The sequence below is a fragment of the Myotis myotis genome, unplaced genomic scaffold (genome assembly GCF_014108235.1).
Source record: "Myotis myotis isolate mMyoMyo1 unplaced genomic scaffold, mMyoMyo1.p scaffold_m19_p_11, whole genome shotgun sequence".
Lineage (NCBI taxonomy): Eukaryota > Metazoa > Chordata > Mammalia > Chiroptera > Vespertilionidae > Myotis > Myotis myotis.
In genome coordinates, this window is record NW_023416315.1 from 62,711,037 (window position 1) to 62,730,938 (window position 19,902).

At 41.9% G+C, this 19,902-nt stretch overlaps 1 protein-coding gene and 1 pseudogene across 7 annotated transcripts in view; both read right to left on the bottom strand.

Annotated features, from left to right (window-relative positions):
• Positions 1-1,255: 1,255 nt before the first annotated feature.
• Positions 1,256-3,239, bottom strand: LOC118666417 (annotated as a pseudogene).
• A 1,962-nt stretch (positions 3,240-5,201) lies between these two features.
• The window catches only part of STRIP2 (striatin interacting protein 2), a 40,907-nt gene continuing 26,206 nt past the window's right edge, over positions 5,202-19,902 (bottom strand). For 3 of the 7 annotated variants that reach the window (XM_036328718.1, XM_036328719.1, XM_036328717.1), the window contains 4 exons: positions 17,059-17,125; positions 12,481-12,585; positions 11,414-11,618; positions 7,759-8,009 (listed from right to left, as the gene is read on the bottom strand). In XM_036328718.1, the coding sequence (XP_036184611.1) occupies positions 7,759-8,009; positions 11,414-11,618; positions 12,481-12,585; positions 17,059-17,125 (628 nt within the window). The other 4 variants (XM_036328721.1, XM_036328716.1, XM_036328722.1 and 1 more) reach the window with 4 other exon arrangements.

The following is a 19,902-nucleotide window of genomic DNA, read 5'->3' on the forward strand; positions in this document are numbered from 1 at the left end:
ATTGTGTACTCTGAAAAATTATTTGAATTTTTACATTTGAATTTTTATCCAAAATACCCATACATACATGTATTATTCAACTTTACACCTTCTCCCTCATGTCACAAAATCTACCCAGCCTGAAACTCTTTCTTTAGACTCTCCTTTGACTACATCAATAACCAGACATATTTTACAAATAAAAGTAACTTCCCCTGGGTCTTGCCTTATACCTCTAATAATGATAGAGGGAGAGTAAATAAATCAATATTGCTATATATTAGGTGTTAGGTGAGTATATTAGTGGATTGAATGGTGGTCCCCCAAAATACCTCGTTATGCCTGCCTCATCCTTGGAACCTGTGAATATTACCTTACATGGTAAAAGATTAAGGATCTTGAGAGCAGGTGCTTATCCTGGTGGGCCCTACATTCAATCAGATGTGTTCTTATGAGAAAGGCAAAAGGAGTTTGGGAGAGAAGGGGAAGCAAGGTGACCATGGAGGCAGAAGTTGGAGGGATGTGCTGTAAGCCGAGGATACCTGGAGCCCTCAGAAGTTAGAAGGGGGGGGTGGAGGTTGGGGTTAATGGGGGGGATGAGGACACATTTGTAATACCTTAACTAATAAAAAAATTAAAAAAAATGTTGCTAAAAAAAAAAAAAGTTAGAAGAGGCAAGGAATCGACTCTCCCTAGAGCCTTTGGAGAGTGTAGTCCTGCTGACACCTTGATTTCAGACTTCTGGCCTCCAGTACCGTGGGAAAACATATTTTGTGTGTGTTTTAAGCCATTTAGCTTCTGGTAACTTGTTACAGTAGCCCTTGGAAATTAATAGTGGGAGAAAGGTACAATTAATAGCTTATGTTAGGATTTTGGATTCTATAAATGTTTATGGTTCTTCTGGCCTAAATAATACCTTAAGTTGACTAGTATTGAGGTACTTGATACTGTTGTAGGCACTTTAGTTGTTACTATAGAAACTATGAAGTAGTGAGGTTCTTATCAGTGAAATAGTCGAGGCTAGATGAGCACCTGGCGAGTGCTATTAAAGGAATTCTTGGGTGGAGGTTGGCCTAGATCAGTGGTCGGCAAACTCATTAGTCAACAGAGCCAAATATCAACAGTACAACGATTGAAATTTCTTTTGAGAGCCAAATTTTTTAAACTTAAACTATATAGGTAGGTACATTGTTATTAACTTAATTAGGGTACTCCTAAGGCTTAGGAAGAGCCACACTCAAGGGGCCAAAGAGCCACATGTGGCTCGTGAGCCGCAGTTTGCCGACCACTGGCCTAGATGATCTCGGATCCCTTTCAACTCAAGAATATATTTCTAAGGAAAAACAATTTTTTAAATATATATTTTTTATTGATTTCAGAGCGGAAGAGGGAGATAGAAACATCAATGATGAGAGAGAATCACTGATCAGCTGCCTCCTGCATGCCCCCTTGCTGGGGATTGAGCCCCACCTCCTGGCATGTGCCCTGACCAGGAATCGAACCATGACCTCCTGGTTCATAGGTCGATGCTCAACCACTGAGCCACACTGGTAGAGCTCCCAAATAAAAATTTGCTTCTAAATATTGAGGCTTAACATTTTAAGGATATTAGCATAGCCAAACATTTAGCAAATAACTTCACCTGGAAAAGGTGTTTGAAAGTATAAGGTACATAGGATGTACCTTCTATAAACTTTGCAGACCAAGAATCCTGAAGGAATACCAGGTGATTTTCCACTACTGAAAATTCACTAGTGGAAAAATAAGTTAAATAAGATAACTCAGGTGTTTTCCAAAAATCACCAATTGGAACTTACCCATGCCAACATTTCCAAAAGTATTTGCATGTTGCCGCCAATATAAACAGAGCTTTGATCTCTCCCTTTGTTCTACCCTATTTTTGAGATTACATATTTCCTTATATTGTTAAATCGCCACCATAATAATAGCTCAGTGTTGATATGATAGGAGAGGTAAATTATTATTTTCACTATCACTATAATCTTTTTTTAAAGGAACCCAACTTTTAGGAACTTTATTTTTCATCAACCTTATTTCCATTCTGTTCAAGAGTCTGTGGAAGAACAGCTTCAGACCACTCAGTGGCTGTTCCTATCCAGTCGGTAGCCTGCACAGTGGCGGTTGCAGACCAGTCTTCAGTGGCACGCTGAGCTCTCCAGGCTTCAATAGGAAACTACTGAGTAGGCAGAGGGCACCTGCACAACTTCAGAATAGTTTTCGACCTCGGGTGAAGCAGCAGTGACTCAGGAGCTGGAGCTGCCCATTGACCCTGAAAAATTCCTCCTTGGTCACAGCCTTTTCAGCAGCAGCCTGCACTTCCTTTTCAATCTCTCGAGGATCTCTGTAGAAGTAGAGGTCGGGCATGACCTCCTGTGACTGTTCATGGGAGATGTTGCCATCCATGTGCAGTACTTCCCAGGCCAGCATCCAACACATCAGACCCACTGAGTGAGTCCCCTTGTTGCTGCAAGGGCTGGCACTGTCCACACAGCACAGAGGACTCTGTGTTACACAGAGCCGTGGTGGGCAGGCTAACATAAGACGCCTCTGTGAGCAGCTGGTAGTCAGCCCTGGGGCCAGTAAACACCGGAAGTCTTGGCTCCCAGAAGGCTGCCTGGATCTGGTTAGTGAAGGTTCCAGGAGTGAAGCAGCAGCAAACTTCAGCACAGCTCGCTGGCCAGTATTCCTGGACAGTATGACTGACATCAGCAGGGTTTCCAATGGCAACAATGGCATGAGCTGCCAGCAGAAGCTCCTCCCAGGCTCTCCTCAGATTGATGATGTAGGTGCCATCACTCTCCCTTTTGTAGATGGACTGTTCCATTTGGAAGTCAAGGTTGGTGCCACCTAAGTGGGTTCCTGCTGCAAGGAATTTGAGGACATCTTCCTCCTTCATTTGCAGGACATCAGGGGCTCCGGACATTGTGCAAGTTTCCCTTTAAGTTGCATAGGAACCGAGAACACCATCATATGGCACTTCCTCTCTGGGTAGTGTGAAAAGGCACTACAGTCTTTTTTCGGTGGAGAGAAAATGAGTAAGCAGGAGGAGGCCAAGGGGAAGACAAAGGTTATAATCCTAGATAATAAAAGCCCAATATACTAAGTATCCGACCGTTGGTTCGACCATTGGACCAGTTGCTATGACATGCACTGACCACCAGGGGGAAGATGCTCCGACCGGTAGGTTAGCTTGCTGCTGGGGTCCGACGATCGGGACTGGATGAGACAGGCTGGACACGCCCTGGAGCCCTCCCGCGGTCCCTCCAATCGTGCACCAGTGGGGTCCCTCTGCCTGGCCTGCACCCTCTCACAATCCAGGACCCCTTGGGGGTGTTGGAGAGCCGGTTTTGGTTTCAGTCCCATCTCCACAGGCCAGGCTGAGGGACCCCACCGGTACACAAATCTGTGCACCGGGTCTCTAGTGTATAGATAATAAAATCATGCTGTAGCCATATTTACTCTAAATTTTTTTATTTTCTCTTATTGAAAAGCATCATATAAAATATGTAATTAAATATGTAGTAGTATTAAACACATGTAAGATACTAGTAGCTGCTATGGAACCTACTGTGTGTTTTACAAATGTTTATATCTAAGTTCTATATTTTGTAAAATGTTACTTTATTATAGGAAACATTCTTATCACACTAATACAGAAAAGTCTGGCCTGGAATACATTATAGGTAGAGTAGATGTTAACTGGCCATGCCCAGTATTTCTGAGGTAATGGCAGGACTTTCTTAGCCCCTGAAAATCACCCCAAACACACTTATCACCTAGCTTCCCAGAGTGCCAAGAATTGCAAAGTTCATACTTGATCTAGCCTGGATGTTAAGGTAGTTACTTAGCTCATTAATTAGAGCATTAATGAGATTAAGGTCATGACTTTATTGTATGAACCAGTATCATTTCCAGAACCTCAGCTGCATTCCTAATCTCAGCTAGTTTTATTGTAAATATGGGCCATCTCCAGAAGGACTAGAGGGACAAATTCAAAACTCACCACCACTACTTGGGGGAGAAACAGAAACCATTAAAACACTTGTCTATAGGATTATTTTTATAAAACAATGATTATTAGAATGAAGAGCTGGGGGAACTGTGGACAAGGAAAGACAGGAAAGCACAACTAAAAATATCAGCAGAAAGCACTGAAATGGGTGGTTTCACATGCTCGCTGGAAATGTCAAACTTCTCAAGAATCGCTAAGAAAGTCTCACTACCAGTCTCAGGCGCTCACTGGGAGGCGGCAGTGACTATGTGTCTGGCAGTCTGGTTGCAGCTGCTTCCCTGTAGGTGAAGTGTGCTGCTCTGGCCCAGTGGTTGGCTTGTCCATGTTAACTGCTGTAGGCCAATGGCATAGGAACAATCTGACCTGTGCCACATCCAAGCAGGAACTTTAAATGTGCTTGCGTGGTACGGTTTGGTCGCTTGCTCCTGCCCTTCGCTACGAGAAAACTGTGCCCCCGGCAGGGGCTGTTCTATCAGCCTAGGGCAGTGATGGCGAACCTTTTGAGCTCGATGTGTCAGCATTTTGAAAAACCCTAACTTAACTCTGGTGCCGTGTCACATATAGAAATTTTTTGATATTTGCAACCATAGTAAAACAAAGACTTATATTTTTGATATTTATTTTATATATTTAAATGCCATTTAACAAAGAAAATTCAACCAAAAAAATGAGTTCGTGTGTCACCTCTGACACGCGTGCCGTAGGTCCGCCCTCCCTGGCCTAGGGCCAGAGGACGATGTACGGAGTGGAGTCAAGTCTAGCAGAGTCCAGTCTGAGCTGAGCAGAGCTGCAGCTGATTCGTAAACCCATGAACAAGAAATAAAGGTTTGTCATAAGTCACTAAGATTTTGCAGTTGCTTATATTAGTCTACTCCCAGGGAATACTAAAATAAGACTTTATAGATTCATCCTCGTTAATTATATCCTTCCTTTCTATATCTAATATGTCTTTAATATTCTGTGTTAAAGAATTTGAAGACCAAGTTTCTAACTCCAGTTGAATTTTTTTTTATTAAAGTGCATCAGTAAATAAACATTGTTAACAATCAATACAAGCTTTACTGAAATATTCACAAATAAAAACCCTCTACTTGCCCCACCAGCATGGCTCAGTGTTTGAGCATCAACTTATGAACCAGAAGGTCATGGTTCGATTCCTGGTCAGGTCACATGTGCTGGTTTCGGGCTCAATCCCCAGTAGGGGGTGTGCAGGAGGCAGCTGATTGATGATTCTGTCCCATCATTGATGTTTCTATATCTCTCTCCCCCTCCCTTCCTCTCTCTGAAATCAATAAAAATACATATTTTAAAATCCTCTACTTAATGAATCACTCAAATGATGTTCTTCTATGAAGTAACAGTAATCACGATTGGAAGCTAATTAATCTGAATTTATTCCTAACCACACACATGGATTCTCAAATTGGGATATTCAACCTGGTTAGCTTAACGTACGGGGCTGGCTGTCAATACCTGAATCCTAGTCCCAGCAAGTCAGTGGAAAAATGATGCGATTTGAAACTAATCATTTATTCTTGGTGCCACAATTTCTCCATCTGCACTGAGAATTAATCTTCCCTTAGAGAAGATGTGTAAGAAAGTATGAAATGTTAAGACTTATCATACTTCTAAGCCTCAGAAAGCACTCACATGCATATTTTAAATGTATATGTATTGATTTCAGAGAGGAAGGAAGAGGAAGAAAGCGATAGAAACATTAATGATGAGAGGAAATCATTGATTGGCTTCCTCCTGCATGTCCTTGCCTGGGGATGGAGCCTGCAACCCGGGCATGTGCCCTTGACCAAAATCGAACCGGGGACCCTTCAGTCCGCAGGGGGACACTCTATCCACTGAGTCAAACCGGCCAGGGCAACATGCACATTTTTAAAAGGGCAACTTATTTGTACTTGACACAAATTAATACTATACGGCTTTAAACGAAATAGATGACTGTTATTTCTATGAAAATTATCTTTTTACTGAAATCACATTAAAATTATAGTTTAATAGGGTTCACAAGGATATGCTGAGTAAATTATTTTGATTGCAATGAGGGCTACCATCCTATTCAGGCAAAATGTACAAAGTATTTAAAGAAATGTCATGCTTACATATTTACATGACCCATCCATAGACACAGAAACCCTGCTCCCTGACAGCACAGGGAGGGGAAACCCAGGCTTTGCTGGTTTGGTGTCGTTCCTTGGGATATGGTTTGAAACTCAATCATGACTCCAGAGAGGCTGTGGCTGACAAAAGACAGAGTATAAATAAGCCAATTTTGATCAGATCCCCTCGCACGATTAACTGCCTGGTGCTGTTATAAAACAGATTCAGTAATGTCTACGTTGGGGGAAGGAGGATTTAAGGTAAAAAAGCCTGAAAATATAGATGACAAATGTGGGGCCAGAAGAGAAATAAAATGATCCTGATTGAATCAGACTTTTCTAAAAACCTTGTTTCTATGGGAAGTATGTGATTCTGCTGTAAGAGAAGTTTAAAGAGGTTGGTACAACAACCCTTATATTTTCAAAGAAATGTGCAATACTTGCCGGTAGAAACAGTTTTGCTAAATCTCCACATGACACTTTGAAACCACTAGCAGGAAAAAAGAAAATAAAATCATTATTAATCAACATAGAAGAAAAATGGTAAGCTGTCTTGCTGTTCAATAACTGATCATGCAAATGGCCATGCCATATCGATAAATAAAATCTGCAGTTAACTGGTCATTTAAAAAATGAATTGGATGAAAATGAATTTCTGCAGTGTACTCAGACATTTTAAGACTAAGGTAGTTTCAGAAAAACATGGAACATCCTTTGAGGAGGCCTGTTTTGTGCCGGTTGTGACAGAGCACTCCATGCCCTATACAGAGTTCACAAGAAAATAATATTCACATTGAACATAGACCTCTTAGAGAAGAAAGGGAAAACACTTTACACAATATTCCTTTCTATAACATGCAGTGATTGGGTAATGGTAAATCATCATCCTTTACAAAGAAGGTGCAGGTGCTCCAAAATTAGAGTTAATGACTTTAGAAAGAGGTGTCAAAATTTTAATTCTCACCCAAGGATATGTTTTTCATTGATCGGTTGCTTCCTGTACGTGCCCCGACCAGGGATTGAACCAGCAACCTGGGAATGTGCCCTGATGGGAAATGGAACCCGAGACCCCTTGGTGCATGGGATGACCCTTTAACCAACTGAGCCACACTGGCCAGGACTAGTGTCAAAATTTTAAATAAAAAAACCAACTTAATTTCAAAGTTGGTTTTGCCAAACCTCTGGTAAGTCCTAGGAATACAGGGTGAGCAAGAAGAAAATGTTCTCCCTCTTTTATGACGTGCACCTCTCATTACCATGACGAATGCCATGGACCAGATGCCATCATAAACTTATTTGCACACTTGGGGCCAGCAAAGGCCAGGCTGGTTCTAGGTAAAACTAAGCAGAGCGCAGTCCCACAAAAGAGCATGTGAAGGACTGATCCAACGGGAGATTTCCAAGGTCACCTGGCATCCAAATGACCCCAGAGTGAGTTCATCAAGTTTCTGTGATTCAGGATCCTGCCTTGCACTGTCTACAGGCTGCCCTGAACCCACTGGATGTCCTTGGACTGGGACGCTCTCCCCGGGACAAGCATTTCCAGAACTGGAAGCGAAGGCTGAATGAGCAGGGCGGGCAGAGCACCATTTATCAGAGCCAACCCCCATCTAGCAGACGCTTGTTGACAAGAGCTTAGTGATTCTGGAGCAGCTCTTCCCAGCAGATGGGCTGTGAAAACACCTCTCTTTCCAGCCAGATCTCATAGGAGCAGTGGAAATCCTCAGGCAGATCCAGCCTCTGCCCCAGCACACTCTGCAGGCAGTTATCCACAGGTGAGAACTCTGAGTCCTGAGGCCTGTCATACCGGCGGCTATTAAAAGCCTCAATGTTGGCCCTCAAGGTGCATTCTTCTGCTTGGAAGTCCCATGGCCTGGCATCGATGTCTGGCGGGAGGAGAGAAGGAAAAAGATGTATACAACTTAGGACAGTGCTCTCAGAGCATGGTCTATAGGATACTAACAATGGGACTGCTCAGAATTTCCTTTTCTGTAAATGAAAAAAGTAAACAACATGCTGCCACTCAGGTTTAAAAGTACATACATTAAAAAAATACCCACATGCATACGCTTACATACACAGACTATCTTCTGAAGGATAGACTAGCAACTGGCAACAGTGATTACCACTGTAAGGACCCTGAGGGAGGTATCTTTTATTTTATTTCCTTTTCTTTATTTCACTTTCTTACTAGTTGTATGTTCAGTAAGTCCTCACGTAACATCATTGATAGGTTCTGCAACACAACAAGGGACACAATTTTAACATAGGCTAATGGATATAAATGAGTTAGTTAGAAAGGCATCTCATCAATGTTATAATGAAACAACGTTGAACAAAATGATGCTATTTGAGGACCAGCTGATTATATTTTCAAAATGGCAACTCAGTTCCCTTCTTGAGCTTTCCTCAGGGATGAGAGTTTCCCATTTGAATGGCATCACCAGCTCTGAAGGAATGTGAAGAGGCAGGAAGGGGTATAACAAGAAGAACTAGAATGAACCAGTTATTGAAGACTTCCTGATTCCTGGGACCTCCCCCAGCTTATATTAACATTAGGAGATTAAGTCTTCCGTGGAGGTAAAAACAGAAAACAAATAATCTACTTTGTTTCTATTTATCCCACTTAGACTCTTATTTCAGGGCCAGAGACACACATTTCCCAGATCTCTTGTTCCCACACTCAATGGTTTATCATAACTAAGTGCAGTTAGGATTTCAGCTCATGAGGCAGCAACAACAGATGTGCCATTTGCAGGATAAAACATTTTCATATTTTAAAAATCGATGAGAATTTAAATAGTTAATTATGCTTTATGTCTTATAGTAGAAGTTGCATCCTGACTTGTTATCTGCCAGTCGGATGCTTCCCTTAGTTCTCTGCACTCTTTACTGCAGCATCCTCTCAAAGTCAGGCCTGTTACAAATCCCAGCAAAGACAAGTCAGTAGTCATCTTGCCAAAACTATTAAATGCAATCATGCAAACAATGCTCAAATCCCACTACAACAAACGTCAATACAATGAAGAAGCTCTCCAAAATATATTCTTCCAAACTCTGGTCAATCTTAGCATAAGTCTTGGTAGGTTAAGTAGGTATTACAATGTATTACAATATGCAGCTTCCAACATGGCCAAGAATGTACTATAGCCAAAAAGTTTTAAATTGAATTCATCAAACCTTTAGATCTAACTTTCAGTTTACAGGTAATACCAGAGATAGAGCAGAGATTTTCAACTGGTGCTGTAAGAATTGTTTTTTAGATTTTGTTTTATTGCTTAAAGTATTATAAAGAGTATTACATATGTCTCCTTTTTTTCCCCCTTGACCTTCCCCCGGCCTCCCCTACCCCCCAGTGTCTTGTGTCCATTGGTTATGCTTATATGCATGCATACAAGTTCTTCGGTTGATCTCTTACATAAGAATTTTTAAAACATGCAATACCTGACTATTTAGCCACAGGCACTGACCTCTTTTCCCTTAGACCGGGGTCCTCAAACTTTTTAAATAGGGGGCCAGTTCACTGTCCCTCAGACCGTGGAGAGCTAAGGCTTCCACGGGCATCTGAAGGAACTAGGAGTGGGAATGGCTCTGTGGAAAGTGGGTGCCGTGGCCAAACCAGACTATGTCATCACTTCTGGTGGCAAAAACCTTAAGAACTGAGAGCACATTGAAAACGACAGTTCTCAGGTAACCTGGGAGAGAAGTTTGAAGAAACTACAGCTGATGGTGGAAAAACTCAGACCGTCTGCAACTTTATAAATGGCACATTGTTGTCATCCCAATCCACCAAGGTTGCGGGTTCAATCGCAGTCAGGGCATATACAACAATCAACCAAGGAATGCATAAATAAGTGGAACATATTAATGTTTCTCTCTCTTTCTCTCCAAAATCCGTCATTGGTTCAACATCAGGAATGGAATAGGAAGAAAAGTACAATAATGAGAAGATTGGAAGGCAGGAAATTAGTGGTGGGATGTGTCTTAAGCAATGCCACCTGTACTCAGACCTATGAAAAAGTAGAGTAAAAATTCCATCATCCTTCTGGACAAGAATTAGCTGTGAGGATACACAAGCTCAGTTCAAGGAGCAAATCTCTCCAGGCTGTTCTGTTTTTCATCACTGTGTTCGGTTACCTTTATCGCAAACATTTTGCGTACAACTATTTCCGAGTGCTGGTTTAATTAGGATCAACCCTTTGGTTAGAAAATAAATGTATTTATGCTAAAAAAAAAAAAAGCAAGTACAATTTGCTTTCATTTTAATAAAAAGTATGTGTATATATATATGTATATATACATATATATATATATATGAAAAGAAGAGATCTGGAAAAATATACAATAAGATGTTATCAATGGCAATCTTTGGGTGGTACAAATATGGGCTAAATACAGTAATATCAAAAAATGTGCCCTGGCCAAGTAACTCAGTTGGCTGAAGCATATCCCATACATGAGGGTTGATTCCTGGTCAGGACACATACCAGGCTACAGGTCTGATCCCCAGTCAGGGTGTGTGCAACGGATTGATGTTTCTATCTCACACTGATGTCTCTCTCTCTCTCTCTCTCTCTCTCTCTCTCTCTCTCTCTCTCTCTCCCCCCCCCCCCCCCCCCGCCCCTCTCCCTCTCCCTTCCTGTCTAAAATCAATAAAAATATATTTTAAAAGTTTGCTTACTTGTATTTTCTAACTGCTTTGTAATAATAAAAGGTTATTTTAATTTTAAAAATCTCTCAGAAAGGAAAAAAATAATAAAATAAAATAAAGGGAAAAAAATCTCTCAGAGAAACCTGTCATTTAAAGGAATGTTTTGGCCCTAGCTGGTTTGGCTCAGTGGATAGAGTGTCGGCCTCCAGACTGGAGGGTCCCAGGTTTGATTCTGGTTCAGGGCACATGCCCGGGTTGCAGGCTCGATCCCCAGTAGGGGGTGTGCAGGAGGCAGCCAATCAATGATTCTCTCTCATCATTGATGTTTCCATATCTCTCTCTTCCTCTCCCTTCCCCTCTGAAATCAATAAAAATATATTGAAAGAATAAAGGAATGTTTTTCAAGGGGGCAATTATCTCTCATTTTAGCTATTTAATAAAATGGATTTTCATAGGATGGGGTACATGCTGGACTGGAGCAGTGCCTTAAAGTTTGTTATATCAGCACCTAACCTATAATCACATATTTTCTTATGCAAAATATATAACAATTCATGCCACAAGAGTAGAGTAAATGTTTCTTTAGCTTTGTTTCAACACCAGGCAACTCCTGGATGTCAGAGCTCTGAGAGAACTCACCATTCCCGTAAGCCCAGTCATCATTCATACGGTGGCGCACTTTCTGGTAAATGGCCGACATGGTTTTCATGTTGCTTTTCCTCCACTGGCGCCCCAGGTACTTGGTCTGTATTTTTAGCAGCTTCAGGACATAAAGTTGCAGCATGGCCTGTTTGACCTTGAGGGCCCGCTTTAAGATCGGAGCAGATTTAAACACCACCAGCATCTGCTCATTTAAAGAGGGATGAGAGTGAAGAAAGAGAAATAAAAATATAAAGTTACTTGGAGTTCCCAACTCATAGACAAATTAAGCTAAACCTGACTGACCTGAGATTACACGGGGGAGCTTTTGGAAATCTATGGTCCAGGCTCCACTTAGATTTAGTCTTCAAGGAGGTCACTCCATTTATATTTCACAATTAAAAGTTTCTGATATCAGTATAGAACTGCCTCATTCTTTTTCATTGTTGTATAAGATTGTATTATAAGGATACACCATAAGTTATTTAACCAGTTGGTCCCGTATTAATGAGCGTTTAGGTTGTTTCCAATCTTTCATAATTACAAACAATGCTGCAATGAATAGCCATAGAGCTGCATCGTTTGGGATTTGTGAATATAGCTCAAATAACAATGCTAACTTCCCTATCAGAGGGGCCCTGAGGGAAGATCCATAACTAGCTCTCTAAAAAGCAATGTAAATATTTCTCTCATATAGAATAAATGCCCAGAATTAGAAGGGGCTAAATTTTTTCAAAATATATTTTTATTGAGTTCAGAGAAGGGAGAGGGAGGGAGAGATGGAAACATCAGTGATGAGAGAGAATCATTGATCAGCTGCCTCCTGCACGTCCCCTGGGGATAGAGCCTACAAACCCAGGCATGTGCCCTGACTAGGAATCGAACCTCCTGGTTCATAGGTCGACACTCAACCACTGAGCCACACTGGCTGGGCAGGAGGGGCTAAATCTTACATAGCATTCAGTGTGTGTCTATAGAGATTACAAAGCAGGAAGTCCATACAAATTAACTGAAGATTTTAAAAACTCAGTGAGATGGACACCTCCATGATCAGAAGTCCCACTCACCATGGTTCTGGAATGCTTCCATTTGGTCAGTTTATTGAGCAGCCTCAGAAGGTTGATGCAGGAAAAGAGGTTCCTCCAGCAGAACTGGTTGTTGTCTCCAGCTTCCTGTAATAAGGCATGCCCGTCATAATCTCAACATCCACAAGACTTATTTCCATAGATGCCTGGAAGTCACTGTTGGTCAATTTAGATGAGGCCTTCCATATAAAATGCTACCTCCTCACTATCCTGCTTTTCACACACTGAGGCCAAAATATGTAATATCTTTCATCTGGTTAGAAACATGACATACGAACATAGGAACTTCATTCAAGCAAGCTTTCTTGTGTAGCTTTCTAATTTAGGATCAGAGAAGAGATGCTTTCTACCCCATACACTTTGCACTTACATAAGCTATGTTTGTAACTGCCAGGAGTTATTCTGGGAGATTTCAAACTATGGTGGATGGATCTGGTATTCATTGTGGCTGGATTTTTGAAATCAACCCCACCCTCCTTTATCAAACCATATTGCAGCAAATTGCTTAATTCTCCAGCACGGAAGAAAAAATGGCAGATGGTTAATTCTAACCAGGTGTTTCTCTTGTATGTTTCTTGATAACAAGAAGTAACAGATGGATGTCAGATTAGAAACAGGTATATACTCATAGAAACATCATTCAGGGACAAAAATAGAGTCCTTATGGATGTGGAGGCCTATAAATATATACTGGTGGCAGAAGCTATGTAAATCAATGAGTACGCATGGTGGCCAAACTAACATCTTGGAAATTCCTCACGTCTACAAAGTGATAACATAACGTAGGAGTAGGAGATGTATAGATGTGAACTGCTGTCTGGTGAAGGGGAAATTAGCCCTCCTCCCCCAAATAGATTTGAAGCAAGCAAATGTAATGTGGACTGAACATACAAGATTTTTGAGTGTATTAGGTTAATATACATAAGACTACGGATCAAAAAGTTTCAGGGAAGGGTCAATGGGGGGTGGGGAATTTGTAATACTTTCAACAATAAAGATTTAATAATAATAAAAAAAAAAAGTTTTAAGGAGCCCTGACCAGTGTGGCTCAGTTGGTTGAGCATTGTTCTATGCACCCAAAGGTCCCTGGTTCCATTCCTGGTCAGGGCTCAAGTCTGGGCTGTGAGCTTGATCCCCAGTAGGGGACATGCAGGAGGCAATTGATCAATGTTTCTTTTTCTCTCTCCCTTTCCCTTCCTCTCTCTCTAAAATCAAATTTTAAAAAAACATTACCTAGCCCTAGCTGGTTTAGCTCAGTGGATAGAGCTTCAGCCTGAGGACTGAAGTGTCCTGGGTTCAATTCTGGTCAAGGACACATACCTCAGTTGAGGGCTTAATCAGAGAAAAACTTTAAATGTTATTTAAAGACTATCCTATACACTTAAAAAACAGTACATTTTCTGTTTATAATTATTAATTGAGCCTGAAAAAGAGATAAATCTTACTCATATAAATATTAGTCTTTTCTGAATACAGAAGCCATCAGTTAGACAAATAAACCATTATATTGAGCACCTATGTGGAGTGAACTTGCTAGTTACTTAAGCCTGTTTACATAAGTTCACACAAACAATACAAAACAAACTGTGGTTACCAAATGAGACCACCAGGTGCCACTGTTGCTTCATAGAAAGGAGATGAAACACCGACCATGAATTTGTATTTTATTAAGATTAGACAATGCTTTCACCCACTCTTGCATAAAAATAAAGTCTCCTCAGAAGCATTACAATTAGCTAAGTAACTTTATGCTTATATCCCAAAAGGTCATTCTGAAGAGATACAGAGAACACATTGTACCAAGAAACAGATCCAGGCCCTGGCAGGTTGGCTCAGTTGTTTGGAACATTGTACCGTACACCAAAAGGTGGCGGGTTTGATTCCGGTCAGGGCACATACCTGGGCTGCGGTTTAATCCCTGGTGGGGGCATGTATTGGACACAACCGATCAGTGTTTCTCTCTCATATCCATTAAAAAAAAGAAATAGATTTAGGTCATAAAAGCTAACTATTTTCAAATACCCTACTAATAGAATTTTAATACTATCCATGTGCCACTTGTTTCTCATTCCAACTTTGAACGGCAGGGATGTAGGTCTCCACCCTTGCTCTGCTACATTCAACTGTAAAATTTTGGCAGTTACTTACTTCTCTGTCCATAAAACAGTAATACCAACCTCATAGTTGTTTTAAAGATTGACTAATATGATGAACATAAACAGGGTTAGACACTTATGACCTCTCTCTGCAAGGGTAAGGAGCTCCTCTTGGCTGCTGAGACCACATCTAAGTAAGACAGCAGTTCTGCCCTGGTGCTAAAAAGGGTGCTAGACTTAGTGTCTCAGGACATGGGTCTTTCTCTAATTCAGGGTCTGTCATGAATAAAGCATGAACCATGAAAAGTCATTTTGTTCAATGGACATTTCTCATCTTTGAAATAGAGGTTTAGGCCAAATAGCTCTCATGTCCCCTCCAGCCAAAAATCCTATGGTTCTATAAAACCTGTACCACAGAAGGTATCATTCTGTTTTTACATAATAGACTTTAAAAAATATATATTTTTATTGATTTCAGAGAGAAAGGGAGAGAGAGAGAAACATCAATGATGAGAGAGAATCACTGATCGGCTGCCTCCTACCCCGCCTCCCCCCCCCCCCCCCCCCACACACACACACTGGGGATCAAGCCTGCAATCTGGGCATGTGCCCTTGAACCAAACCTGGGACCCTTCAGTCTGCAGGCCAATGCTCTATCCACTGAGCCAAACCAGCGAAGACCATAATAGAATTTTTGATGCAACATTTTGCAAGTATTAAAGTTGGGGTTGTGGCACACATGGATGCTGTCATCTGGCCACTCAGCACTTATTGAGCTCCTTCTATATACCAAACATGGTGCTAGAATCTGATGATATAAAAATGATGATGCACTAAAACAATTTTCTTGAGTAGTGTGATTATAGAGCTAGTAATTAGACTCCTTACTAAATGAATAACGTCATTAGATTACATTTAGACAAGTACCACATACCCCATTCCATTTTAATCACCCCTTAAATGCAATCCTGTTTGTTTGCATGAAAGAGCTTTTAAAATGGTAGATAAATAAATAAATAAATAAATAAATAAAATAAAAATGATGATAATACTATCTTTTACTTCAAGGACTTTTCAGTCAAATAGAGAAACCGATATAAATTACAATGCAACGGGGTGAAGGTAGGGACTGAGGCATACCCAATGAGCTGTGGCAATACATGATGAGATAGACACTTGGTCTTCAATGTGCGATTCATCAGTCAGTTTAATGCAATTAATAACTCTGAGGGCCTTGGCCAGATTGGCTCAGTTGGTTGGGTATCGTTCCATGCACCAAAAGGTCCCTGGTTCGATTCCCAGTCAGTGCATATGTCCAGGTTGTGGCCTCCATCCCTACTAGGGGGCATGCAAGAGGCAGCCTATCGATGTTACACTCTCACATCAATGTTCCTCTCTCTCTCCTTCTCCCTTACTTTCTCTCTAAAAATCAATTAAAATATATATTTTTTATTTATTTATTTTTTAAAATATATTTTATTGATTTTTTACAGAGAGGAAGGGAGAGAGATAGTTAGAAACATCGATGAGCGAGAAACATCGATCAGCTGCCTCCTGCACATCTCCCACTGGGGATGTGCCTGCAACCCAGGTACATGCCCTTGACCGGAATTGAACCCGGGACCTTTTAGTCCGCAGGCCGACGCTCTAGCCACTGAGCCAAACCGGTTTCGGCTATTTTTTATTTTTTAAAAAAATATATTTTATTGATCTTTTACAGAGAGGAAGGGAGAGGGATAGAGAGTTAGAAACATTGATGAGAGAGATACATCGATCAGCTGCCTCCTGCACACCTCCTACTGGGGATGGGCCTGCAACCAAGGTACATGCCCTTGACCGGAATCGAACCTGGGACCCTTTAGTCTGCAGGCTGACGTTCTATCCACCGAGCCAAACTGGTTAGGGCAAAAAAATATATATTTTTAAAAAGAATAACTCTGAGGGACTTTTCTGACTTGCCTAGAGCTGTTTCCAGGATGAAGAATTTTCTGGGTCATCCTTCTGTGGCTATATTGACTTTTGCCTCAGAGAGACATAGGCATTTTGGTATTTTCCGAAGTACCACTCCTGGGTTTTATAACCCGAATGGAAATGAAAAGCGCATAGCCCGTAGCACAGCAGAAAGGCAGATAATTATTTGGGATGACCAGACGAGATTCTCCTGCCATTCTGCGCAGATGTTCTCATTCAGTTTCAGTCTCATTATCTTCCTCAATGTCCTCTCATCCTCAGTGTTTTTCACTGACCCCTTTCTTGACAAAATGCTATGCACAGCTTTTCCAAACTGTTCTCAACTGGGTTAGCAGCTCTAAACCCCTACTGGCTCTGTGCTATTGCCAATATGCCTTTGTTAATCTGAGACTCCCAAACCAGGGCATTATGGAGGCAGAGAAGCAATGGAAGAGCAAGTGCCAGCCTCTGCTACTTGGCATTTTCAAAGGCTACCGAATCCGCATCTGCTTACCAGACTCTCCGTAGTAAGTTCTGGCAAATCCTGGATGGTACAGCAAGGGTAATCCAGGACCGAGATGCTGCAAGATGCAGAGATAAGGACAGGCTTTGGGTAAATGGCAATGGCAGGAAACAGCTGTATGTTAAAGGGCAGGGGTTAGTTCTCTCCAGCAGGCCCTATCTATTTCCCAAATTGCTTAGAGACCTTGGCTGAAACCGAGGGCTTTGGTGCCAAGCAACTCCAGCTCTAGTCTCCTCTCCTCACGGAGAGGAACTAGCTGAGAGGAACTAACAAGAGTTCTTTCAGGCTGGCCCCCATCTGGCAAAGGCAAAAGAGAGCAGAAAGAGAGCCCTGTATAGCCACCTTTCTCCTTCCTTCTTTAAAGGAATATGTAAACTTGTCTGCAGTTGAGTTTCTGTATTTAAGTATATGCTTGTGTATATGTGTGAATATAACTGTGCTCCCAGAGATGCTGCTAAAACTTGTTGCGCTTAACAAACTGGATGTGAGGATGCAATGCAGACTTCTGTGTCTTTCTGAAAGCCAGGAGCTCTCGGGAATAATCACATAAGCTACCCTACAGGAAGCTTGAGACAGAGGCAGCAGCCTACAGAGGGCCAGTCTAGTAGCTCAAGAATGGTAATAGCATCTGCCTCCAAGGGAGCTGGAGGCTCTGTTGGGAGCCCAGGGAAGCAGGAGAAATAAGGCACCACATGATGACAGGAACACAGTCACTTAAAATGACCTTTCTTTCCTCTTCTCCCTTCTTCATGGGTGCAATGCAGAACTGAGATTAGGTAATCTCTAATGCTTCTTCTGGTTGGGACATTCCATGAGGCTTTAAACACCAATCTTGCCCTGGCCTGTGTTGCTCAGTGGTTGCTCAAGAGTGTTGCCCTGGGGACCAAAGGGTCACGGTCAAGGGCACATACCTGGGTTGCAGGTTCGATCCCCAGCCCTACTTAGGGCGCATGAGGGATGGAAACCAATTAATGTGTCTCTTTCACATCAATGTCTCTTTCTCTGCCTCCCTCCTTTTCTCCCTTCCACTCTCTCTAAAAATCAATAGAAAAAATATCTTCAGGTAAGGATTAACAAAAACAAAACAAAACAAAATTTAAAAACCACTAATCTATCTGAACTAATGCAGCTGGAAATACATAAAAGATGTTGCAAGCAGGGGCTATAAAGACGACTATGGGGTTCCTTGGACCTGTCCCTCTATTTCGAAAGTCAAACTCTATCCAAACAAAAGGCAACAATTTATTCCACTAGAAATGTTTACCTTTGTCCAAGAAACACACAAAGATAACCAAGGGAACAAAGGGAGGAGAGGAGAGGCCAATGGCTCTCTCTACAATGTTGCTCATCACCTTAATTCACTCTACTAGATCCTCCCAGAGTTGCCAGTTCTCTGCTGCTCCTTTAGGAAAAACATTCTGGGCTGGCTTATCCACTCAGCTACCCACCTCCCACTGATAAAGCCCCATGGCAAAGTAGGTGCTGGAGACCAGGAAACGGGGGCAGGAAATCAAAAATGGATTTATTCTAATCTCAGTGAACTGAATTCTAGCCTAAGGGGGAATGAAAGACAGTTACAAGTTCCTACAATATCTAGGTTGTAAGAGCCATAAGGAAACTGTGCAATAATGAGCTGTGGGTGCTCCAAGTTCCTCAGGGATTATGCACCAGTGAAATATACTGTGGGTGGTAAACAGGAGGACCATCTTATCCAGGCCAACCTTAGCAAATGGCACAGTCTGGCTCTTTCAACTCCAAATGATCTCGATGGACACACATTGGATTGTTTGCCCCTCCTCTTCTAGGCCCAGGAGTGCATTTAGCTCCTGAACCCAACTTCCCAGCCACAGTTGACTGAGCCAGGGACAGACCTGTAACCCTGGGAATGTGGAACAAGGACCGAGAGCCAATTCAGTCTGAGTAGCATGGGGCAGGGCATGTTGGGCTCATGCGGGCATATTTCAGAGAGTGGCCTGGGAAACAGACACTACTATTTGCAAGTGAGAGAAGACACTGGAGTGGAGTACAGAGGCTTGGTGTCCATAGACAGAGGTGGAGGACTTCCTGGGCTCCCTACAGACCAACCCTGAGGTTCAGAGCTGCGTCCCTGTCCTAGGAGCCTCAAGATGATATACCTCACATTTCCTCCTAACAAATTACTACTATGCATGAGCCAGGTCTAGCTGGTTTTAGTTACTTAGAACTAAAAAGGTTGACTGATACACAGAGGTGCCTTCATGAAGCTGTGGCCCTTACCTCACCCAACCTATGCTTCCATTTTCCCTGGTAATTCAACTAGCAAGTCTTAGTGTTAGTTTTATTTTTATTTTTTGTTAATCCTCATCAAAGGAAATTTTTCCACTGATTTTTATAGAGAGTGGAAGGGAGGGGGAGAGACAGAGAGAAACATCGATGTGAGAGAGACACATTGATTAGTTGCCTCCTGCACACACCCCAACCAGGGCTGAGGATTGAGCCTGCAACTGAGGTACATGCCCTTGACTGGAATCGAACCTGGGACCTTTCAGTCTGCAGGCCAATGCTCTATCCACTGAGCCAAATCAGCTAGGGCTTAGTGTTATTTTTAAGGTGGCCAGTGCATAAATCTCCTGTGTTGGAAAAAAAACAAAACCAAAAAACCCCTGAATTCTCAAATGCTTCCTTCAAACAGTAAAAGTATTTAAATCACTCTCATATATATTTATCTTAACTAATGCTTATAAAAGTTCCATGATTCAGTCAGAAGAGGTATTACCTTCATTTTAAAGATGGAAATACTGTGGCTCAGAGAAACAAAGTGTCTTACTTGAGATTACATAGCTAGCAAATGGCAGA